The following is a 27,435-nucleotide window of genomic DNA, read 5'->3' on the forward strand; positions in this document are numbered from 1 at the left end:
ATGTGATAATGATTGGAGATTGGCTGCAAGAGCAGGTCCAGCTATGTTTGCAACGCGTTTTTGACCTTGTCTAAAAGAGAAAGGGTATCATTAGAAGATCCGCCCCAGATATGGCAACAATATTCCAATCAAGGCCGGATTTGAGATTTATTGAGTTAGAGAAAAGAATCCGGAGTAAAAAAGTGTCGAGAACGATAAAGAGATGCAACCTTAGCAGATGCTAATTTTGCAATGGATTTGATATAGGGTGTCCAAGAAAGATCGGAAGTAAGAGTTAATCCTAGAAGATGAAGGGTAGATGACTCAATGAGTACATTACCGTTCATAAATCTAGGAAGATCTAAGTTATTGCGATAACGATTTGCTGAAAAAAATTGAGTTTTATCTGAATTAAAGTTTAACAGCCACTGTGAGCCCCATGCTGTAGCAGAAGTGAGATTCTCTTCAAGCTCAACTGCCCCCTCCAAGCAATAAAAGAGTGTTGGCTTCTTATCAAGACAAAAATAAATGGTAGCATCACCAGCGAAGAATGCTACTTTAGATGTGAGAATATCAAGAAGATTGTTAATGCAAATTAAAAAGAGTATAGGACCAAGGAGAGAACCTTAAAAAACCCCTGAAGTGACATGATATGAAGAAGAATGCTATCCATTGAGGACAACTTTAATACTACAATTGGTAAGAGAGAATTCAATAATACTAAAGATGTTACCAGATACACCGTACGAAGAAAACTTATGAAGAAGACCAGCATACCAAACTTTATCAAAGGTTTTAGAAGTGTCAATAGCAATAACCTTAACTTCTCTACATCTACCTAATGCACAATAAAACCTATTGGTTATTATTGTTAGCAAATCAGCCGTAGAACGAGAAGATTAAATTCCATGTAGATGATCATAAAGTAAGTTATTAGATTCAAGATGAGAGGTTAAGTATTTGTTAATTAAAAACTCAAAAACCTTGCTTATGATAAGAAGTAGACTAATGAGACGGTAGTTAGACAAGTTAGATTGCTTTCCAGAGTTTTTGAAAATAAGGATAACAGATCCCTCTTTCTAGCAAGCTGGAAAACAAGACTTTGATAGGCATTTGTTGAGGAGTTTTGAAAGTATAGACGACAGCTCCGGAGAACGCTTCTGCAAGACTTTAACAGATATGTTATCCCGACCAAAAGCTGTAGAAGAGTCAAAGCAAGAAATCACTTTAGATATAGAAGATGGAGTAATACTAATGTTGACCAATGGATCTAAATCTAGGCAACTAGTGGAATCAAGAGATGATATCGATGAAAAGTTCTTACCAATAAATTGAGTTTTTTCTTTAGGTGAGGTGACAAAATCTGAATCATACAAGAGTGGTAGAACAACAGATTTGCCTTTATTACAGATACTGTTATGGATTCTCCAGAAGCCACGAGAGCCTATTTTTTGAGTTAAAATACGAGACTTTGTGACCTGAGATCAGCGGGCTTTGACGTTAGACAAAATTTTTCACAATGATTTATAGCAATAGCAAACAAACGTCTGATTCTGGAGAATTGTTTTGCTATTAGATATGAAGGTAATGGTTTTGATTGGAAACTGTAGCAGCACGATAAGAGGAAAACCACGGAGAAGACTGAGGCTCAACTTGAAATCGCCAAAAGGTATTAAAAAATTCCATGCCAGTCTGAATCCAAGAAGTTATGTAAGAAGCACATTTGTCAACAGGAAGACAGGAGAGATTTTTACTCATTGGCCATCACGAAGAAAATCACGGAAAGAGTCCTAGTAAGTTTTATGATAGTTGTAAGAGGTATGATAATAAGAGGATTCTGTTGATGAAGAAAAATGAGATATAATTTAATAGAGATCAAGCCGTGATCAGAAACACCTAAGGGTGAATGTGAAGAAACTGAGCACTGACTAGGATCAGAAACAAGACATAAGTTGAATAGAGAAGATAAATGATTCAGATTGTCTGGAAAGCGAGTTGGAAATTTGGCTATTTGAGTTAGAGATTGAGAAAGACAAAACTTGTGAGCTTTAACGCAAAGCCATTCTGTGTGATGAGCATTAAAGTCACCACCAACAACAATGTTGGCTGTAAGATAAAGAGAGAAGGCTTGGTCAATTTGATCAGAAATAACATTAAAAAGTGTGCAGCCTTGAGATAAAGGAGAGCGATATAGAACAAAGAGAAAAGCGATTGAATGAAGTGGTGCTAAACAAAAGCACATAAAGAATAGTCCGTAGATTCAAACCTAGTTTCCGGAATAATGGGTAAGTTCTTACGAATGTAAATGCTCAGGCCAAGCATGTCTTTTTTGGAGTCTTTACAAATTAAAGGAAGATAACCATCAACACTAAAATTACAAGATGCGACAGCCAAACTCAAATTAGTCTCATAAAGAGCAAGTAGATCTAGTGAACTTAGCAAGAGTTATCTTTTGTTAAGTTCCTTAGATCTCAACAGAAGAAAACTTACTTTGAAGACCAGGAATATTAGTGAATGATAGTTTTATAGAACTTGATGATGACGATGGTTTTTGAGGTTTTATAGTTTAAAGTATTTTAGCCATTTTTAAATTTGTTAAAGAACTTGACTCAAAGCACAGTACTCAGTACACTATTTAATAGCCCAAGCAGTTGCCGCATTACAATTAATAAACCCTAAGCCGTAAAAAAGGGCTCCAAATGTGGGCTTGACAATGCACCATAAAAGTACGAACAGGGACACCATCCATGCGCAACATGGCACTGTTAGTATTCTGATATTTACTTTTGCGCAACATGGCACTGTTAGTACTTTGATATTTTACAGCTGTTGATCAAATCAGCCTCTCTAAGAGCTATCACAGAGTTCGAAAACCTGACTACCATCTGGCCTCAGATCCATAAAACTGAGTTTCAGAGCTGTACCCTCATTTGGATATAACAGGAATGGAAAGTTTATCTTTCAGCAAGACAATGCACATCTAAAACGATCTCGGGTTACAATGATCAAATTGCTAGCACAAAGGCCAGACTTGAATCACATTGAAAATCTGTAAGAAAAACTTTTTGGAAAAGTGAAATGAACAGTATCTAGTAATTTAAATGATTTTGGATGCATTTGGAGGATGCTTGACAAGCTATTCCAGTGTCTCCAACACAATACTTTATTGGACACACAAAGTATTGAACTACGCTGTAAATTTTTGGCGCTACAAATTAATCTGAACTTGCATTTTAAACTTCTTAGATTTTCGTAACACTTTTGTTTGATCTTCGTGTCAAAGTGTTCAATAAAAGGTCACTTTATGCTGCTACTGTATGTATTAAAAAGAAATCCAAAGTTATTTCTTTAATAAAACAATAATTTATAAATTTTCATGCATGCTATAATATTGTAACAACTTTACCAGAGTTTAACTCATATACTGGAATCAATCAATACTGAAATAGTTTATTTATTTTTGAATAATTATTAATTTTTTTTTTTTTTGCTTCGATAATAAAAGGTGCGCCATTAGGACCTAGTTTGTTTTTTTAAATAGTAAAATAAATAATTGAGTTTGTTTGCATTTTTTTAATTTAAAGTTTATCATAGGCTAAACTGACCTATTTCTGGCCACGTCCTAACTCTCGCTGATTTTCAAAAGCACTAAAATCTTTAATGAAGAGTGGAATTGTTCTGTTATAAAATAAAAATAAAAATATTTCAGCTTAGCATTTTTAAAATTATTCAGTTTAACATATAAGAAGATTTCCGAATGCTTCGAAAACATACTTGAAACATTTGATAAATTTTTTATCTCCGTGTTTGGTATTTTCTAAGTTTTTTTAATTACATTCAAATTCTTAAACGTTTGTAAATCGCTCGAATTGCAAGAAACATTGGAAAATAATGTTGTTAAAACTGTAAAATATTAATTACCCTTTTAGTTTGTGAATTTCTTTATACAATCAGAATTAAGTTCAAATGGCCAGAAATAAGTCATTTAGCTAGCAACTAAAAAAATGATGCCTAAACTCATGAATATAATTAAAAATAAATAATTTGTTTTTAAAAACTTTACATAATTGTACTCATTGTTATGTAGCCTATTTAAATCCAAATTTGTCTGTTTATATTTGCCGATGTAAATTTATTTATTTGAACAATAAATGCAAAGTGGCCATAAATTGGTCAATTTATCCTATGGTATTCAATTATAAAAATGGCATCGGATAAAAGGCCCCCTGGGGCTTTTTTATTCAATTAATTCTTTCGACAAAATTTTCAATCAAAATTTCAGACAAAGCTGGTTGTTTTTAATTAATGACCTCAGTAATCTTAAACTAAAAGTTTTCAATTGTTTTGGAGCATAAACGTTTTGCTTGAAAAAATTCCTAAGGAAATAGTCTAAAAAGGTTAAACAGCAAACTTTTGGTGGCCAATTGACATCACCATTACTTGAAATAATGCAACCTGGAAACTTGGTTTCCAGGTCGCATTACTTACGTCTCAATAAAATCTCAATAAACCATTGTTTCTCAACTTGTGTGGCATGCAGTATCATTCTGACAAAAAAACGTGTTTTCTAGCTCCATATCTTTGCTAATTCACACAGCTATTAAGGTTAAAATAAGCTTTATCACTGAAAATAATGTTTGAAGCAATATTAGAACCAACTTGCAGTTGCTCAAGAATACAATCACTGCATATCAGATGCTTGTAATGGTCTGTTTCAAAAGGTTTTTAAACTAACTTTCGTGAACATTGTTACTTCACTCTGTTTTATTTTGCTGCTGACCAAACTGGATGCGGAAAAATTAGTCTTTAAATGAAACACTGAGCCAGTAGCAGTGTTGGATTAAGCTAGTGGACTATAGCCCCAGGCCCCGCAGTTTCAAGGGCCCAAATTTAAAAAAAAAGATATTTTTAAAAGAAACTCCCAAAGTAAAATATCTTTGAATAATGACATGGAAGAGGCTACCTGTTTTAAAATAGCCCCGGTCCCCGAAAACTTTTAATCCGCCACCGACCATTTAAGTTCAATTTTTTGAACAAAAATCAAGACTGTGTTTTTATTCGGTGCAGACTGTCTCCTTTTCTTTTTCACCATTCACAAACTATATTTGTCACAAACAGCTTTTTTTCATTATATAATTTCACAAGCTGCATGCATCCTTCAGTTTTAAGACGTAACATAATAAAATAACAAAAAACAAATAACTTTTAGTTTCGAGATAATTTTTGAGATATTTCTCATAAAAATAGGGATGTACCGGAATTCCGACCGGAATTTGTGTCTTTTAGATCAGCTTCTGGCTGAAATTAAAAGTTTTTATTTACTTTTTTTTTATGATATGTGATACAGGCTGTGTAAATAAATCAAAAAATCATTATCCGACAGAGCAATGAAGAACTATAGGTAAACCTAGGTAAAAAATACCAATGTAATTTTATTTTCAGAAATAGTAGTACTGCAAACACATTTGCAAAAATTACATTCGTATTTTTTACCTAGGTTTAGGTAAAGCTAGTTCTTTGTTGCTCTTTAGGATAATGATTTTTTGATTTATTTACACAGCCTGTGTAACATGTCATAAAAAAAAAACAAAAAAAAATATTTTAATTTCAGCCAGAAACACATTAATCTAAAAGACACAAATTCCGGTATTTCGGTACGTAATTCCGGTACATCCCAATTAAAAAATTATGTACATGCTTCAATACATTTAAATTTTGCATGCATAATAATCAAATCATGTTAAAGACACGCTAGTCATTGCTAGGGGTAAGCAAAACCGGATATCCAGTCTTCCATAGTTAGCAAACCATAGTCACCCATAGTTAGTATAACCGGATATCCAGTCTTCCATAGTTAGCAAACCATAGTCACCCATAGTTAGCATAACCGGACCGGTTATTCAGTCCAGATTGTGTTAAAATCCGAATCCAAATTGATCAGGATATCCTTTTTGTATAATTTATTGGTTTTGTTTGTGGTGAAATCTAAAAAGACTTATTTAAATATATTACTATTACTATTACTAAGAGTTGAAAATGAAAGCTGCACGTTCAAAATAAAGTTTTTAGAGACAATTAAAATTTTTTAGATATTATCAAAATTTATGTGCAGTGCACATAAATTTCTCAAAAAGCTCACATCAATTTCGTTGATGTTGTTTAAATATAATATTAAGAAGTGGGAGTTATAATCGTCCAATGTTACATAAAGTAAAATGAAGTAACAAAAGTAACAATGTTACATAAATGTATCAAAAGACTTTGATACATTTATGTAATGTATGTTGTTACATAAATGTATCAAAAGACTTTGATACATTTATGTAATGTATGTTGTTACATAAATGTATCAAAAGACTTTGATACATTTATGTAATGTATGTTGTTACATAAATGTATCAAAAGACTTTGAAACATTTATGTATCAAAATGCTTTTTTAGGAGCATTTCTAGGAATAAATTGAGGGGAAGAGGGCAATAAAACCGGAGGGAGGGGGTGATTCTCGTTGTGATTTTGTATATAAATTAATATTACGTTAACTAAATCAAAGAAACTATTAGATAAGATCTAAAAGTTTTATATATGTTCACTTAGACTAAATCTAAACGCTTTATATACGTTAATAAGACTAGATCTAAATGTAAATTAGACAAAATCTAAACGCTTTATAAACGTATAAAAATTTTAGAATAGGCGTTTAAAATACGTTTGAAAATAGACGTTTTATGAACGTTTGTTCTAAACGTTAATCTGGATTTCATTTTAAATGAATTATTGACCAAATTTGAACGTTTTGTCGAAACGTTATTTTAACGTTTAATAGACGTTTGTGTGTTTAGGGGTCGTCCATAAAGTACGTACGCTCATAGGGGGGAGGGGGGAGGTCTTCAAAAAGCGTACGAAAGCGTATGGGAGGGGGGGGGGGAGGGTTCAATTTAAAAGTACGTACTTCGATTTTCTAATTTATCATAATTAAACAGCTAATCAATAGAAAAGTTACATTTTGACTAAAGATTCTAGTTTGCCAACATAAAAAGATGTACGGTACATGGAGTAGAGGGTATAGTTTTCCTCTATGCACACACATGTATGGGCGCCCTCAGAATTTTTTGATGTTCCAGATAGGACACTTTCACACATCGTGCAAACTCCTAACTTAAGTTTGTTTATACCTATGCCAAATGAGGAGGCCTTGCAAAATATCAGGATGGCGGAGGCCTGTGAACAAAAAGCCCTAAAACGCTTACCCTCCCCTGCCCATATGTGAGGGTACTAATGTAGTAAAATTTTCAACTTCCATCTAAAACTAAGTTTAAATTTATTGACAGATTTTAATATAAATTTGATAAATTTAAATAAATTTAAATTTAGTTTTAGATGGTAAAGTTAAAAATTTTGCTACATATTTCCCTCATGTTTGGAAAGCAAACGTTTTAGGGCTTTTTGTTCCCAGGCCTCCGCCATCCTAATTTTTTTGCAAGGCCACCTCATTTGGCATATTAACAAACTTAAGTTTGCACGATGTGTGAAAGTGTTCTATCTTGAACATCAAAAAATCCTGAGGGGGCCACATGCCCACATGCCACCCCTTATACACTGGCCCTGAGTATGACCTATTTTTTGAGTCGACAAAAAACAGGTTTTAGAATGGCCGTGGTTGTTGGGACGGAGTCCCTACCAAAAAAAAAGTGTCATTGACGTCTCAAAATCTTCCAAATTTGACCGCTAGGTTTTGCTAAAATATAAAGCTTCTTAAATTAGCAAAAGGGCACAAAATTTGCTGTTGCCCCCTCCCACTGGATTTTACCCTTTGTTTTCAATATTACTGATCTCACGTAAGACTTGTTTTTTACTTACTAAAGAGGGGTTGCCTGAAAAAAACGTCCACCTTAAGTATAGTTTATTTACATTTGATTTGTTATTAAAACAAAAGAAAAAAGATCTACACGGATTTTCATCACCTTGGATGTATTTTAAATTTATTTAAATTATTATTTGTATATATACTTAAAGACGTTTTATAAAATGCGCAAACAAAGGGCTTTAGGGTCGTATTAAGTATCTTAGGTACCCTCCGTCTTTTTTTTTTAAATAAACTTATTTATTGAGAAAAAAATGTTGAGGGGGGGGGGGTATTTTAGAAAAGTACGTACTTTTTAAGGGGGGGGGTGGGTGGGGACATAAAAGTACGCATGGCAACAGGGGGGAGGGGGGAGGGTCAAATTTCAAAATTTTTGGCGTACGTACTTTATGGACGACCCCTTACTGGGAATCTGCAATCTTTTATATCATCATTTCTCTTCCGGTAACTTCAAATCTAATAATGGTTGCTCGCAGCCTTTTTGGAAGTGAAGATGTTGAAAAAAAAAATTCATGTTTATAAACTCTTTAGCAGTTCATAAAATACTATTTTACATAACTGCAGAAGTTAAACATAAAAAAGTAGTAAAATTCAAAAACAACTTTAAAACAAGAGGTTTGTTTTAAAAAGTTTTATTAATATATGGAATATGATTTTTTTTTAAGCCATTAGCTTTTCAAGCAGACATCACAAGTAAAAATCTTTTTAACAAAAATACCACATTTAGCAGCACATGTTTTTTGCCACAAACCACAGCATTTATGACATTTATGCCCTTTATTCTTTAAATAAGGGACAGGATCACCATAGCTGTATTTACACATTGCACAAGGTTATTTTTCAATCACATCTTTAGCACCAGGGTTATTCAAATACGTCTTTTGATGTGTAGATATATATATATATATATATATATATATATTTTTGCACTTTTACGTGGTTGTCTGCTCTTATATTTCAAAGTTAAAAATTTCTCTAACTGAGATTTAAATGGTGATCGAGTAATATTTTCAGCATAGTTTATCCTCTTTTTAGATGTGTTCGTTTGGTATTTTTAATTCAAGTCTACCTTGTGATCCGAATGTAACACCGTGAGTTTGTGAGGTTTCATCAGAGGTAGCTAATTCTAATGACTTCTGAGGTGTAAACAAGAACTTGGTAAAACAAATCCTAAATTCTTTAACACATGTAGATTATAAAAAAATAGTTGAAATGATTCAAAAATATTTTAACTCTTTAAGAAACATTATTTAGGTTAATAAAACAACAGATAAGTTAGTATTTTTCTCGATTGTAAAAAAACCATTTTTATGTTTGAAATAAATTGTGGAATTCTTTTAAAATGATTTTTGATTTTTTTAAATTTTTTTGAATAGCAATAACACAATCTGTGACTAAAATTTGGTTTCGTCACAGATTGTATTATTGCTCAATAAAGGTTGAGGCTTAATTCTTAAGCCGAAACCTTTATTAATTGTATGCGTGTTTCAGAGGTTATATTTGGTTTTGAAATATTTGAATCATTTAGATCAATTAGCATGTCTTCAGTAGAAAACATGTCTTGAGTAGGAAACTTGTCTTCAGTAGAAAACATGTCTACAGTAGGAAACATGTCTACAGTAGAAAAAATGTCTAAAGTAGGAAACATGCAATTCTATAGCATTTTTGTACATTTGTGTTGGTTAATTTGACTTAAATAAATGTTACACACACCTTCCTCGTCAAAGTCAAATCAAAGCCTTCCCAAATACAAACACTACCTGCAACCTTAATACAACAATGCAACAACTTTATTTTTCAGATTTAAATCTTTTGACAAGAACTTTGCGTTTCTTTTAATTAATTAAATGTTATTTTCATCGCTGACAATTACTTGCTTTTACTTTTCGAAAAACCGCCCGAAACTCTCCTTACACTATCTCCTTATACCCAACTCTCTCCTTACACCATCCTAATAATGTGAGCTAATCTCTGGCCGTCAGCATGAATTTTCTAACATCTGCAAAAACATAATGTTTTTCTAAATAAATGTTACTATCTGTATTAGTGGAAAGAGATTTTTCACTGAATTTTTGTTAAATGGGTTGTTAAATTAACAATAACTTAAACTTGGATTGAGTCATGCTTGACGGAAAAAGTAGCGCTTCGTTGTTTTTATTGAGTTTCCAGATCCTTAATGACGTTGGATGCCACCTTTTGTTTTAAATTTTTCAAAGTATTTCTGAAGCAATCCTATTATTTTTATTTTTTTACTATTTCTTTGTTACTGATTATAAAGTCATAGTTCTTACCCATTTTTTACTACTTTCTTGTTTCGCTTACTGGATTTCGGCTAATTGACCCATTTATGAGTGTCTTATGTGTGTTTTCTGTGCGTAACTTAAAGATCTTAATCTTAAAGTTTTTTTTAACTGATCATCGTAAAAATTTTATGGGACGCTGTATAAATAACCTATGAACTAATAATATAATATATATATGTATATATATATATATATATATATATATATATATATATATATATATATATATATATATATATATATATATATATATGTATATATATATATATATATATATATATATATATATATATATATATATATATATATATATGTATATATATATATATATATATATATATATATATATATGAATAGATACACACATACACGTACACACACAAAAAGTGTGTATGTGTGTAAAATGAGGACCGTTTTTATAGAGCACTTTTTTGTATTTAAAGTTTGCTAAGAGACGTCGTCGTTTAAAAACTTTATTTCATAGCATTGCCAGACAAAAACCCCGCAAACACAGAAAAAATAATGATTAAGTTAATAAAATACCCACTACTTGTAATTGTTTCAGTACATGGCATTCTCTTTTAATTTTTCCAGAAGTTTTTTCTTTTTCTTTGTTGGTTAAATTAAAATTCAAGTATCTGCAATCATGTTTTTAGGTTAAATGGTTATATAATTTTTTAGGGACGGTTGTTGATTTTGAATAAGATCTTCAAAACGTTAATTATTTATATTATGTGGTGTATACTTGAGAAAGAGAAAAAAATACTGCTCTCTTTGATTAAAAATTAATAAAAAAAAGTATAATGCAGTGGAAACCGTTTTACTTAAAAAGTTCATTTTTGATTAAATAATAACAAAAATTGTTAATTTTTTCATATTTTATAATCAGAAAAATGTGTAGTAAATTATAATTCACTATTTTATCCTGTAAGTAACGTCTGCAGAATAAACGTCTTTAGAACAAAAGGCGGCGACAAAAAATAAAAAAATGTTTAAATTCGATGCCCCATCATTGTCTACTCAGTTTAAATCAAAACTCTTGGAAAGATTATTGAAAAAAGAACAATTATTTTACCCTCAATAAAAACCAAAACATTTTTATTACAATCGGTTCTTTAAAATGAAAATATGATTTGAATCATATGTTTGCAGACAATGAATTATTTTTTTATCAAACTGCGATATTGATGAATTATTTTTATAAAGAATAAAGAACACAAAAAGATATCTAACTGTTTTAAATAAAAATTAGTTAACCTAAAACTGCGATTACAAAATTTTTAAAAATATTTGTATTTTACAGACTTCATAGTATATATATAATCTGCTTACGCGGATTTGAAGATAAGTTATATAAATTTTTATGTTTTTATGTAGTTAATAATCTCACTGAATTTTCTTAAACGTGAAAAAAACAAAACAAAAAAAAACAAAAAATAAAACAAAACAAAATAGTAACAACAACAATAACAAGTTTAAATCTAGTCTAATTAACGTATATAAAGCGCTTAGATTTAGTCTAATTTACGTTTAGATCTAGTCTAATTAACGTATATAAAGCGTTTAGATTTAGTCTAAGTGAACATATATAAAACTTTTAGATCTTGACTTTTAGATCTTTAGTTTCTTTGATTTAGTTAACGTAATTTCAATTTACTTAAGTTTTAAAGCTAATATAAATTAAAATTACGTTATAACTTTTTAACTTTTTATAAGTAATAAAAGCTATGTAGAACTTGAAATTTATAAATAAGATATAGTTATAAAAGGTCTTATTTTTTATATTTTTTATAAATATTATAATATGTTTACAAACTTTTATACTATACTACTTATATTTTATTAAACTATATATAAAGTTATAAACTTATATAAAACGTTTTAATATTGTAAGGATTTAGAGGAAAAATGTTTGTGCACTATACTTGTTTATGTTTCGATAATTAAAAAAAAATAAGTGATCAAGCTTTTTGTATTGGAAATTTTATAATAACGATTTCTATCAAATATTTTTTAAGTTTAATCTCATTAGCAGAAAATAAAAGTTTACATTAAGATTAAGTCAAACGTCGATCAAACGTTTAGAATAACAACTTATATTACAATATTGTAGCCGTTTGATCAACGTTTAGTAAACGTATATATTAAAAGATTTAAAGCGTAGATTTTAAATCTATAAATATTTACGTTTAGTTAAGGTCAATTAAAGGTTTACAATATTGACTAATGTAAGTCTATATTCTAAACGTTAGATCGACGTTTATAAATGTATATATAAAAACGTTTGAAATATACATTTCAAATCAAGCGTCAATTTTTAGTCAATAATAGGTCGCTAAACGTTTTAACCATTTTTCGACCGATTTCGATTAAATATTGACCAATTCTGAACCAATCTGTGTTTACTGGGATAGTTTTAAAGATAAGAGTAAAGTATTTTAATACGCGCAAAGACAGAAGTTTTAATTATTGAAAAAGACCCTAGCCTAAATTAGCATAAATTTTCAGCAAATTATAAACTTTGAAACAATTAAAAACAAGAGCAAAAATGTTTTTTAATCCCAGTGGCGCATTTTTCAAGTCCAGTGGCGCATTTGCCATTAGGCAAATCTAGATAACTACCTAGGGGCACCAACCAAAAAAGAGCGCTTGTTTTTTTATTTTCTTTGAAAAGTTGTAGTTTTTAGTGTAATTGATAAGTAATTTTTTAAATTTTATTACGAACTTTTGAGCGACAAATATTCATATGCCTAAGGGTGCCGCCAATTTAACAACATCACGAATGCAATGCCTCGACCAAGCCTAACGGTTCAAATAGAATCGAAAGTTTAGTGCATCTTTAAAATTCCTTACACAGCACGTCCGTAAAGATCAAAAATAAAAATTAAATAAAGTACTGGAATAATACTTCTTCACGCAGAAAATGGAGAACTTTAGGTATTTGCATCTCTAAACTTGTTCGAATATGCTTATAAACTGCATCTACGGCGTAACTTTATACAGGTGTTTCAATTTCTTATTTTCATTAATGAGTATAAAAAACTAAAGTATGTCTTTGATTATTAACAATACACAAACAGCGTCTATAAAATAACCTTGTTCTTGAAAAAAAAAATTTTTATATGTGCTTTAGTAGAATTTAATTTATTGTTTTTTTAAAAAAATGCAGTGAGCGTTTAAAATCTAGGGATTGAGTTTTTGAAAAAATGCAGTGAGCGTTTAAAATCTAGGGATTGAGTTTAGTAAAGGTTGACACGAGTAATTAAAGAAATTAATAATTAAAACGTAAAATCAAAAGATTTAATTGCTAAAACATTTCGTACTACTAGGAGAAAGACACAAAAAACAACAAAAACTTAAATATACTGATATCTTTAAAAAACAATATTTAGTATACTGCATAAGTTTATGATACAGCATAATATAAAACACTTACAACGTCATTATTTACAACATGTTATAATCACTTACCAACGTCATTACATACAGCATAATAAAAACAGTTACCAACGTCACAACTTACAACATATTATAAATTACTTACCATCGTCATTATTTACAACATAGTACACACTAAAAAAAAAAGGTAGAAATTTCTACCTTAGGGTAGGATATGTGATATACCTTTAGTAAGGTATAATTTTCTACCTTTCAGGGTAGAAAATTATATTAAAAACAATTATTTGTCATACAATTTTCTAACTTAAAGGTATTATTTTCTACCTTATAAGGTAGAAAGTTATACCTTACTAAGGGTATATTGCATATCCTACCTTAAGTAAAAATTTCTACCTTTATTTTTTAGTGTGTATAAATCATTTATCAACGTCATTATTTATGTATAAAATAAGAAGTTAAACAGCTCTATAATATCTTAATTTTGAATTTCTAAAACCAACACTTTGATTTTGTAATGAATTTTTTTTAAATTGAAAAACCTAAAAATTTGTTTTTAATTGAAAAACTAAATGACACAATTAAATAATAAATTTTATTATTAAATTAGGTTATATAACTATTTAAATTAATAATAAAATTTATTATTAAATTTTAGCATTTTAATTTTGTTCTGTAAAAAGATTCAAAACAATAATAAATTTTGACACCTTTTGATGTTTAACAACATAGTTTTAACCTTTTAAATATTTTCAATAAAGGCGCAGATTTGACGATTTAAGTTGAATTTCAATAGTCACGCTACTTTTAGTCAAAAATAATGTGAAAACCTATATTTTTTCATGTTTAATATTAAATATAAACATTTTAAGATAAATTTAAAGGTTAAAAAAACTTTTTAACATAAAATTAAAGGTTAAAAAATATTTACTTAAACATAATGTTTAACAGATTCAGGGAATAATAGTCAGACAAAAAATCACACAAAAAAAAAAATAGTCGAGATGTTTTAAAGTTTATAGAATATTATTTAACTCGGATCAATAAAGTTATTGTAATAAAAAAACTTTCTTTTTAAATAGATACGTAACTAAAACAACTGTTTATTAATTAGTTATCTAATATATAAAGTTCTATTATTAGAAAAAATTTTGTAATAGAAACTCATTTCTTATTCTTTCGCTGAACGAAAATTTCTATTTACTTCAAGATTTAATAGCAATAAACTGTAGTGTTTATGTAACTGCAGAGGTATATTAGAATTGACCGATTATAAAGCCAATAATCAAATAAACCTAAAATTAACAACTTTACAAATAATTCATTAATTCCTGAAAAAATATTTTATTTGTATTAAAAATTTTTATTTTTTAAATTTATTGTTTTTAAATTAAGTCTGATGACCATAAACAAGACAAAAGCCTTTCCTGTAAAACAAATTTTAGCCTTGCTCAGAACACACAACACACATTCACTCTATAGGTTAAGAAGTTTCTTATTAGCTCTGCTGTGCAATTTAAACCGTTTCAAAACAAGACGCAGTTTCTGCTCCTAATTCCTAACTGAATGCAGCTGTCTTAATTCATTATTTTACCAGTTATATAAACACTCTCCCTCCCCTTCACTCAACACCAATAGTTTTATTTTTAACAAAAAATGATACATTTAAAATGAGTTTTTTGAGTGAGACTTTCCTGTTGAAATTAAGCATGAAACTCAATAGCAAATAAACTTTAAAAAGCTCACTTTATATCAGCATCGGAAAAAAATTTCCTCTTCAAAAGAATTGGCTGCAACTTATTAAAAACAATAATTACTCGTAAAAATCTATTCCTAACCACTTTTACATGACAAAGTTTTTAACGTTTGTAATGACTAAATTGTAATGGTTACCTATAAATACCATGATTACATTATGACATTACCATGATAATCTTTTAGCTCAACCATTATGTCATCATGCAGAAGTGCACTTTCATGAGACTATATCAGTTTTGTATTTTTTTTATTATTCTCATACTCTATTTGCAATCGAACATAATTAGAACGTTACCGTTCTAATTACGGTTCAGACTATTGTGATTGTAGCAAAAGTATTAACAGTAACGATAACCACTGTTATTGTATTAACTTTTTTTTTAAGTAATTACAATGTTTGAGATAGACATCTATTGTTTTACTGCAATATAATAGCAACAAATATTGTAATTAATTTTTATAATACAATAACAATTATTGAATTGTTAAAATTTGGTAATGTTTTAATACATCAGTCGCCGTGCCACGTAACGTTGAAATAGGGTGCAACTTATATTTTATGATTGATTCTAACGCTTGTTGATATAGTGAATCACAATATGTGGGATGTCAGAATATTACCTTCAGGCTACATTAATTATTGAAATTTCACGGGATCAAAAAAATAGCGCCTATTTTGTTGTAAATGAAAAGGATTTTGCAGACCAAAATTAAATATTTTAACTAAAATAAAACGTTAGTGTGAGTACTATGTAATGTAGCGGTATACTATACTTTTCCAACTCTATAAGATAACAATTCTATATAAAATACGTTTTGAGAAGAGTAAATTAAGCAATAAATAGAAAGTTATTAGTTTGCTTTAAATATTACAGAGTATTTTTCAATAAACCTACTACTAATAAGACTACAAAATACGTATCAAATCGTCTACGAACACAAAAGCCTGTGAAGGCTCGCTTTAGACAGTCTGCTAGATGTTTTAATGTTTGACTCTATTTTTGCTAAATTTCCCAGATAAAAAAGTCTTCTTCGAACAACAATATAACCACACAATATAATCAAAAAAAAAAATCATTAAGTTGAAGAACCGATGTTTTTGAACATCAATGTCTATGTTAGAGAATAAAAGTTAAAGTAGTTCTTCCGTAATCATTCGTAATACTCTCATACTTTCTTATAGATTGAAGTAAATGACATAAGGGTGTGCTTTTCTTCTAATTAAGCCCAGAAGGTTCAAAATCTTTGTGGACGTACCGATAACAGTTTCTAAAGCGATGATTATAGTTTCATGATCTGTTGCTTTCTTATCTAAGAGGGGTAAGCAAACTGTTCGAGTTATTGAAAAGATACTTATTTTTGATACTTTAGCACATCTTTTAATGATGACATTATGTTCTGGTGTGGTGCTAGATTCTTTGGTTATTGTTGAAAAAATTTTAAATTGCTATTGATTTAAGTTGTATTAAGTGTTGCAACAGTTTGTGTTAATACCTATAGTGGCTCAACAAACTTTATAGCTGTTGTTCTATAGATAGTTAGGCGTTGATGGTTTATTAGGTCAATAGTAATGCTGAATTTTTTAACAATTTAATGCTACTAACTTTTCCTAATGAATTAAGAACCACAGTTACATTACTAAAATAGTCTAAAAGATCAAAAATTAAATTTTGCGGCTTCTTGAATCACAATGGCTCATGCATATAGCATACAGAATCCTACATAAGACTACGAGTACTTTTTATAGTAAAAATATTGACTAAAATTAATAAAACTTGCACCCTCTTTATTTAAAACACAAACAATTCCTTTGTTCCCTTCACTTTTAACTTTTTTTGTGGTGGTATAAAAGGTGTTCCAAGGAGTCAATATGGTCATGCCAGAGAGCACCACGGAAGAGCATTTATTTTGGAAGTTCACACCTCCTTTCTTACTAATGTTGTTTATTTGGCCAGAGCAAGCAGAACCTCGAACCTCTTGGTTCTAAACTAGAACTCTAACCACTGCGCCACCGCTACTAATTTAAACGGTTGTTTGAATTTAAACGTTTAAAAGACATTTAAAACGTAACTTTTACAAACAAATGCCCGTAGGGTAGTCTCGATTTTCATGCTAAAGCATTAGAAATCAGTGAAAAACCGTTTCGGAGTATGTAAATATACGCATTTTGAAAAGTTGTCATGCTAAATCTATATTATTAATACGCAAAACTGCGTCTAATTTGAATATATTAGCATCAAATTTAAGCTGGTCCGTACGCGGTCATTTTGCGTCTTCAACGTTAACTAAACCATAGGGAACAAGAGCTCTTTATGGTAAAGAACTAGCATCAACCCACAATTCACTTTCTATTTCTCACACTTCCCATTTTCCACGAGTGATACTGTAATCATGTAATTTTCTCCCACTTTTTATTTTATTTTTTTCAGCACACATTGCACTCCATCATTACGGATCTCATCTGCCCACTCACGCGTCAAAGAAACTGCTTAACAAGACTACTAACAACACGAAACCAACCGTCCAAAAATTTGTCCAAAAATAGAACACGCCGTCCTTCATAACAATTTCCGCGGAATTTTACCCATTTCATTTCTCCACAACCATTACAACCATTTCATTTCCCAACCAACTCTGCAATACGTCATCCGCTTTTAGATAGATCTATATATCTTCAGCTTAAAATGATATACATCGTTAGCTAGATATCTCTGATGCTAAAAACACAACTTCTTAAAATCAAGAAGCATATGCTTCTTGATTTCAAGTTGTATCTTTTTTTCATTTCCTACTGCTACATTCACATTCCCTATAAAACTTACATCCACGCACGGAAGAATGATGACTCCTCCTAGCAACCGAGTTGAACTCATTCCGAACACAAAATCTGCTCTAAAGGGTAGGAACTTGCTTACAGAAGTTGATCTTGCGCATGTATCTCATTAAACTTTAAAGAAACTGTCGCCGTTCCAACACATCTTTGAATTTTGTTTCCAAATATCGTCACCTTTAAATTGCTTGACAGCGCAATCTGGGCATCAGAAACTAATTTCAAAAAAACATTGTCATTGAACATTTATTTTCAATAAATTTCTTAAAATTGGTATTATAAAAAATGACATTTCTGACCATTTCCCGATTTTCTTCTCAATAAATATTGTCCCTAAATTACTACCACAACAAAAACAAATTTTTACCAAACGTTTTTTTAATGAAACAAGTTTGAAATCATTTAATGAACAGTTATCCTTAATTAGATGGACAAATATCGACTTTAAAAGTGACGCAAACATAGTCCATGACACATTCTACAAAACCCTTTTTGATATCTACGACGCAAATTTTCCAAAAAAAGAAATATGTAAATCTAATAAAAGTTTAAAGTCACCGTGGATAAATAAGGACATAAGGAAGTCTTCTAAAATAAAACAAAAACTGTATGTAAAATACTTAAAAACAAAAACAGATGAAAGCAAAATTTCATACAAAAAATACGCTAAACAATTCGAAAGTCAAAAAAAATTATTATTTAAATATGTTAGAAAAGCATAAGTTTAATTCAAAACGCACGTGGCAAATTTTAGCAGAAATTACAGGTAATCGCAAATTAAAATCGTGTTCTTTGCCTAAAAGTTTAACAATTAATGGTAATAATGTTGATGACCCAAAAGAAATAGCTAGTGAGTTAAATAAATTTTTTGTATCTGTTGGCCCAAATTTATCTAAAAACATTCCAAACATGCTAAATCCTATAATTAATTGTGTTTTTCCACTTAAAACAAATTTAAATGCTTTTGAAGTATCATTTTCAGAATTTGAAAGTGCCTTTAAAATGCTAAAATCTAATAAAGCAGTAGGTCCAGACGACATCAGTGGAAACATAGTCATTAGTGGAAACATAGTCATTAGTAATATAACAACATAAAAGATATTTTATTTAAGGTTTTTAAATGTTCAATAAATCAGGGAATTTTTCCTGAACAACTGAAAGTAGCTAAAGTTACTCCTATATTCAAAGGAGGTAAACTAAAAAATGTAAATAATTATCGTCCAATCTCAATTCTTTCTGTTTTTTCTAAAATATTTGAAAAAATTTTATTTAACAAAATATTTAATCATCTCTCTGTTAATAATATACTTTATAACAATCAGTATGGTTTTAAAAAGAATAACTCAACTGAACACGCAGTAATTCAACTCACTCGATGCATTCCAAATTCCTTTGAAAAATCACAGTTTACTTTAGGCGTTTTTATAGACTTATCTAAAGCCTTTGATACCATCAATCACATCATTCTTATAAAAAAACTGAAACAATATGGTATCACCGGTGAAGTCTTGACATTATTAAAAAACTACTTAAAAAATTGTAAACAATTTGTTTACATTGATGAATCTACCCCTTCAAATGTTTTAGAAATAGCCTGTGGAGTTCCACAGGGTTCCATACTTGGACCACTATTATTTCTTATTTATATAAATGATCTATATAGAGCCTCTAACTTAATGACTATAATGTTTGCGGATGATACCAATCTTTTTCTATCCAACAAAAACATCAATCATTTGTTTCATGATATGAATATTGAACTGAAAAAAATTTCAGACTGGTTCAAATCAAATAAACTTTCGCTAAACATTGAAAAAACCAAATATATTCTCTTTCATCCAGTTTCAAAAAAGCATGTTCTACCATGCAAAATGCCTGTGCTTATTCTTGATAACATTCCTATAAAAAGAATCACGTACACAAATTTTTTAGGTATCATTATAGATGAAAATCTTTCGTGGAAGTACCATATCGATAACTTATGCCATAAAATATCCAAAAGTATTGGAATTCTTTATAAATCAAGAAGTATTTTAATGAGACATACTTTAATTAAGTTATATTACTCTTTGATACACTGTCATATTAGTTATGGCAATGTCGCGTGGGGTAGTACGCACAAAAGTAAGTTAAAACCTCTCCATTATCAACAGAAGCATGTAGCACGTCTTATAAATTTAAAAGATCATTTTACTCATGCAAAGCCTCTTTTATTTAACATGAACATTCTTAATATTTATGAGGTTAATATTTTCAACGTTCTTTGTTTTATGTTTAAATGTAAAATTAATGTATGTCCAGTTTCTTTTAGTGATTTATATTCATGTAAAGAAAAAAACAAATATATACTCCAAAATAATAATTTTATACGACAACCAAAATGTAAAACAAATATCGGCAAACCCTGCATTCCATTCCGTGGAGCATTTTTATGGAACAAAATAGTCTTAAAAAATTTTGATTTTACTCATGAATGGAGTTATCCAGTATTTAAAAAAAACTAAAAGAAATAATTTTTAAAATTGATGACATATTTCTTTATTTTTGAATGCTTGGTTTTGATGGCTTCATAAGATAGCTTTATATTTTAGTTTTGAATATATTTGACCACTAACGATATTTATATTTTTGTTAAGTCAAGAGTTTTTATCTTGTAACTTTATTTTATTGTATTTAACGTTCTAGCGGTTCTCGATGACAAGACCTAGTAGTCTTTTGCGAGTCTCCGCGTTCTTTATATTAAAATATATATATATATTTTAGTATTTATATAATATATTTTAACGATTTATTTTAACATGTAACACGAGTTTTATTCAGATTGTAATAAAAAGAACAAAAACAAAAACAAAAAAAACAAAAAACAAAAAAATTTTTTTCCCTGCTGCTTCGGACATTTTGTCGCCACATGTCCTAGTCTATTGCATTTGAAATTAAAATATGGAATAGTTTTTTTGGTTAATGCGTAGTTCTTTGTAAAGTGATATACCCCCTGACAGTATTTCATACCACGGACTTAGGCAACTTCGTTTTTACAAGGTTTTGGTAGTTGGTGGTAACAATAACATTTGTTCCGATTGCTTGCACTAAATTCAGAGTAGACTTTTCTTTTAACAACATGTGACCCAAAATATCTATGACACTGTTTCTGGTAATCCAACAACAAACGCTATGCGCACCTTATCATTTAAAAACTTTGCCAAATACGTCATGTGTTTCAGATCTGCTAATAAAACAGATCTGTTTCGTAAATATTCATGAGCTACATTCGATATATAATTCAAAATATAAATAGATAGATAATATATAATTCGATATATAATTATTCGAGGCTATTCGTACAAAATTTATACAATATTGTAACTCGCAAATATTAGCATTACATATTATTTAAACAAATCAAAAATAATTACTAACTAAAAAATGTTAAAAAACTATTAAAAAGTCATTAAAATATTTTCCAACATTATTAAAGCTTCCAACAATATCTATTTTGACGCAAAACAATTTCAAGGATTTCTTTTAAATTTGCAGAAACAAGACTCCCACCTGGTTGCAAGAAGCAAATACTTTGGTGAATAGATTTGAATATGTTGAAGCAACTTTAAAAAATGTTCCACAAGTCAAATAGAAACTATGTCCGGGTTTGGCCTCTAACAGATTTACTGGACCAAGTGCATCTGCAACTTGCATGAAGTCACACCTCAAACACAAACACAAAACTCTGAATAAGTTTTGCGTCAGGAGGAAAAATTAAAAACTTAAAAAGCCATTTCTAGAATAAATTCTTGGCATCAACTTCTGTATGAGATATTCATTTTTGATACTTATCAGTTCTAAAAAGTTTGCAAAATAACTTTTAATAAATGTACCACTTGTGATAACAGCATTTAAAAACAGTTCAAGCAATCACGGTTTTTTGTTTTTTGAAAAAGTGTTTCCCCCTTGGAACACTTTTTCAAAAATATTCTTCTGTAAATTGACTATTATACAGAATTGGACTGTTATACTGACGAATGAAATTAACTATTATACGTAATTATACCTATACAAACTTGATTATTACACTAAAGTACAAAAAAACAAGTAATTAAAAAAGAAAATTATTTATAAATGAAAATATGAACTTTTTATTTCTTATTTTTTTAGACCTTTTATAGCCCCTTCCTTGGTGAGCGTTAAAACCCACCCCTGAGTTCTAAAAGCTGGAACTAGTGGTCTCAAGTTATTAAATGTTCTGAAGCTGAATTTCAAGATCCAATGCAATTGAGATTTGACTACGAATTTGCGTTGACCTTGCAAACTCATTTCACTCAATCATGCAAACTTTTTATGTAAGAATTTGGAACTTTCATTAAATCAAAAAATGTCTCAAAAAATTTGTTTATAAGTTTATCAAAGTTCTATACTAATCTTTATGCTAACAACTAAATAAAGTAAGCGTCAAATGCCACGTCTTATTGTGATGGTTTATTTTAAATGATTTTATTTAGACTTACTAGACAAACTAATCAGAATCTGATTTATTTAAAGCGTTTTAAATTATTTTTAGTACACAATCTTCCCTACTAAAACCTATTCTTAAAACAAACTTTCCATTGTGTACGAGGCTGTTAAAAAAGTTTTCAAAGACACGGTTTTTTAAGGAGTATAATTGGTTAGTCAGCATTTGACACATTTTAGTCGGCAGATTTTTAGTTTCGACTACCTCTTTTTTTTCAGACAGCAGTCGGCAGTTTTTAAGGATACGTCTACCTCATTATATTACTAGAATCGCCCCTGGAAAGACATCGTCTTCTTTGATATTAAAATGATTATGCGCATTGGCTTCACCACCGACAGATGATCCCCCTCAACATATCACAATTCTAATTTTTATTTAAAAATATAATTCTATTACCTTCCATCAAATCAACAACGACTACGAAGTTCGGAGATTTCTGAGCAAACTGATGTCCAACGGACTGCTAAAAACTTGCATAAAATCATCTCAGGTAAGTAATTACCACATTCTAAATTTGAATTGCATTTGCTATCTTAGTAAAAAAAAATATTGTTGATATAAAATTTTAAAGCCTTAAGGTTTTAGATTATGCAACTCTGGTATTTTAATGTTGTCTTTTATAATGTCTATTTTATAATATGTATTATAATGTTATCTGGTATTATATCGTTATTCTACTCACAGAGCTTATCATATGCAGTCATTAGATATAGCATTCTTCAAGCCATAACAAACCTACGACGACCCATCCAGGACGTGTATTCTCTGAATATCAAGCTAGTGTGGTTTTTTCGCAAACATATGGGAAAGCTGCAACAGTTGGCACTGCTCTTAGTGGCTTTGCGAAGTGTGGCATCTGACTATTTAATCCTAATGTGTTTGAAGACCATGAATTTTCCCCATCAGTTACAACAGATAGGCCATTTGACCAAGTTGCTGGTGACAATTTAACTACAATACATTTATCTAGGCAAACGTGTACACCAAATAATTAAAACCGCATCAACCGGAGGTAAGAAAGTTGCTAAAAGAAAAGTCAAAGAGATCAAAAAGATGCAGAAAACGAATTATTAACAGTAATAGTAATAATGCTCCTCCATGCATTGTAAACAAATTGATGAATTGTCGCATAAGGAGTGATTTAAGTGCCTGGATTGTTGGAGATAAAAACTTTAGTGCTGACTTCAGTGCCTGGATTGTTGGCTCCATAAAAACTTTAGTGCTGATGATATTGGCATTTGTTTGTTTATCAATAAACTCTAAATAATTCTAAATATTGAGTTATCCCGTCATTACTAATTGTTTTTCTTTTATAATTGTTTATTTTTTTATTATTGACAAGTTTATTAATAAGTTTACTATATTGAAACAATGTTTGTAAAATTTTAAATTTTCAAGTTTTTTTATTTTATTTATGTTTGTTTTTATTTGTTAATATAATATTTCTCAAATAAAATGTGGTACATCTTGCATTTAAAAAAAGGTCATTTTAGGAAACTGGTTCCCTAAGAAGAGATAATTAGGTGTGTTAAAAATATAGCGATTTTGGTCTGAAGATTTGTTTTTTAGTAATAAATCATTTTGATTGAGGGGAAAAACTAAATCACAATAATCTTCAAAAATATAAATCTTTTTTTTATATTTTGGCAGCAAAAAATTTTACTCTGTTATCATTCTTAACTTAGGCAACCTTCCCCTACACAATTTAAAAACTCAAAATGTTCAATGAAAAATAGCTTAGAGAAAAAGTTTCTAATAAAAAGTTGAACAAAAGAAAAAAATTTTTAAAATTAAAAAACTAAAAAGAGCATTGATAAAGTATTTAATTATTACCAATAGTTAAACCAATAATAATTTGATAATAACAATTTAATTATAATTAATAATAATTAAAATAATAATTATTGATGTGAATTATTTTTACGCTACCTAAAGTTAATAATAACAAAACAGAAAAAAAAATCTAAGTATGAAGGTTTTTTTTCTGTTTTTGTTAATACCAAGCTGCAGGCAGCTTGCTTACAGAAAAAAAAAAAAAAAAGGCGAGTATATCTACGTTATTTAGAAATATGAAAATTCATTGTCAATAATCAGAAGTTCTTGTTTAATTTTTATTTTAAAATTGTCAAGAAAATAGTTGCCTTGGTGTCGTTATTTTTATAACGACATCAAAACTACTTTTGATATTGTTATATAAAAATATACTTTTAATGTTTTTTTGTTTTTATATTGGCGGCGTTGGTGTTGCAACAAGGAATGTTTCCATAGCTCTGAATAAAAAAAAAAGTATATAGTTTTTAATCAAATTTGGTTTAACAACCATTTAGCTTTATATAATACGCAAATATTTTTTGATATTTTATTTTCTATTATTTTTATGTGTTTTCGACACGAAATATTTTTGTCTGAATCTAAGAGCACGCTTAAGTATTTTTTTATTTTATTTGAGTTATCAATACATAGAAGTTTTAAATAAACAGTTTTTTTTTGTGTAGTCTGTAATATAGAGTATCTTTGGATTTTCTTATATTTAAAAACAGTTTATTTGACTTGAACCATTCAAAAAAAATTTGTAATTTCCTTATTGACTGTTATAAATTAGATGTTGATACTACTATTAGAGTAAAATAAGTTTGTGTCATCAGCAAATAAAATTAAAAGTATTAGAAAAGCTAATCTAAGTTGTTTATACAAACAAGAAAAAGGACCGAATGTGACCTTGAGGACCTTGAGGTTTATACAAACAAGAAAAAGGACCGAATGAACCTTGAGGAATACCACTGGTTATTGTCATATTTTGACTTTCCATCGTCATACGATATGTGTTGTTTCCTTTAATTAAGTATTTTTTAAACGAATAAATGTTTGAGTTTTTTATGCCATAATGGGCCGGACGAATTAAAAAAAGCATCTGCTTTTACTCAGTAATTAGTCAATTTTACGTGAATAAAATCTTCAGCAGTTTAGCACAAATTTTTATTCACGTAAAGTTGAGCAATTTACTCAGTAATTGTTCAGCTTTACGTGAATGAAAATTTAAGAAAAATTGCTTAAATTTTTATTCACGTAAAGCTGACCAATTACTGAGTATAAGCAATTGCTTTTTTTTATTCACCCGGGCTAATGTTTTAGTGCAGCTAGAAGAATGTTATGACCAACCCTGTCAAACGCTTTACTAAGATCTATGAAAACTTTTTGCATTTCTTTTTCATCGAATGCTATAAGCATGTCATAAATAAGGTGAATAATAGTATGGTCAGTGGAATATCCTAATTTAAATCAGGAATGCTTGTTGGAAAAAATGTAATTTTATTTTGAAAAAAAAAGACTGTAAAAAATTGTATATAGGGGAAAGGCGCCTATGATGGCATAGCGCCTATGATGGCATACCGGTCATATTTCCATTAAAATTGGTTTTGTTAAAAAAATGATTAGACCTACATGACTATACTGAATTTACATAAGTTTTAGTGAAAAAACGTCCCTTGTGCACAAGTATTGTTTTTATAATCAACAAAAATCGATTTTGGGATGTGTGATGTAGTTTTATTTCCTTCATATATTTAAGATTGTGATTTTACTCTTAACTGTGCAGAAATGAAATTTTTATACATTTTATATTCAAGTTTTGTGCATTTAGTGGAATAGTTACTTTAATTTTATCTTTTGAACAAAGCAGACACAGCTTGTTTTAATGAAAATGATGACTTTTACCCATGACGGCATACTGACGAGTTGGGGGTGTTGAAATATTGACGAGTTGGGAAAATCTTTTTTTTTATAAGAAAAACTTATTTTTAAGTAAAGTTAAAAGAAAGCGATGCTCCAAAATTTTTTTTTGGTCCAAAAAATACGTAAAACGCAATATATCCTATGCGCATGCATAGTTTTACAATGCTGGTGTGTAGCATGAAATGGTAAATTTTTACAATGTTGGTGTGTAGCATGAAATGGTAAATTAGGATGGTTTCGAGTGATTTCTGGCTTTTCTGAGGGAAGACTCTAAGGTCAAATGAAATCAAGTTACCCTTGATCCTAACTAGCCCCATTCTCCCCTATGCCATCATAGGAGCAGTGGTTGCCTATGATGACATACTTGTGCTTTTTTTATACAATAAGAATAACTTATAAAAAAAATAAAACTGATGAAAACTCCCAGGGTAATTATTGTTCTAGATGTAACAAGGAATGTATCTATATCAAAACTTTTATTATTGGTCTTCAGGATACTGAATAATGAAGCTTCGAAGATAAGTATGCCATCATAGGCGCCTTTCCCCTAATTCTCTCTAGAAATTAAAAAACAACAACAAGGAAGAACTCAAATAGGTCTGCAATTTACAATTTATAGTGTATAATTTTTGGAATTTAAAGTTTTTCCTTCTAGATATCGGCTAGCATATCTGATCTAGTTATCGGCTAGCATATCAGACTCTTCAATTAAAGAAGTTATTTTACTTTGCACGATTCTGCACTTTAACCTGTTTTTTTGTGTCATTTTTTATAACTTTTCGTTTTAATTTTAGAATTATACCTTTTTTTATTTCTTTAAAATAGAAAATACTATTTGTATTGAATATATTGAATAACTATTGCATTGCTTCTTCTTTTTACATATTGCACCATTTAATTGAAGACAAATGATTATTAATAAAACGTTTTTAAGGAATATATTGTTTGTTATTACTTTGCCGCGCTCACTGAAAGACTCCTTGTGTGAAAGCGCAAAACTATTTTATGACTTTATTCGATAGGACCGCCAAATGGCGGCATTCTTTTTTAAACCCAAATCAGACGAGTACT

General features: G+C 29.4%; 1 protein-coding gene and 1 long non-coding RNA gene across 2 annotated transcripts in view; one reads left to right on the forward strand and one right to left on the reverse strand.

Moving 5' to 3' along the window:
• Positions 1 to 10,826, reverse strand: part of LOC100201455 (uncharacterized) — a 29,822-nt gene extending 18,996 nt beyond the window's left edge. Inside the window, exon 1 of the mRNA XM_065810176.1 lies at positions 10,692 to 10,826. Within this exon, the coding sequence (XP_065666248.1) occupies positions 10,692 to 10,719 (28 nt within the window). The 5' untranslated portion in view covers positions 10,720 to 10,826. The remainder of the gene's footprint in view (positions 1 to 10,691) is intronic.
• Positions 1 to 23,950, forward strand: part of LOC136087423 (uncharacterized) — a 30,087-nt gene extending 6,137 nt beyond the window's left edge. Inside the window, exons 2-3 of the long non-coding RNA XR_010641785.1 lie at positions 22,851 to 23,122; positions 23,317 to 23,950. This is a non-coding gene — a long non-coding RNA (uncharacterized LOC136087423). The remainder of the gene's footprint in view (positions 1 to 22,850; positions 23,123 to 23,316) is intronic.
• Positions 23,951 to 27,435: the final 3,485 nt, after the last annotated feature.

Source organism: Hydra vulgaris, chromosome 11 (genome assembly GCF_038396675.1).
Source record: "Hydra vulgaris chromosome 11, alternate assembly HydraT2T_AEP".
Taxonomy (NCBI): Eukaryota; Metazoa; Cnidaria; class Hydrozoa; order Anthoathecata; family Hydridae; genus Hydra; species Hydra vulgaris.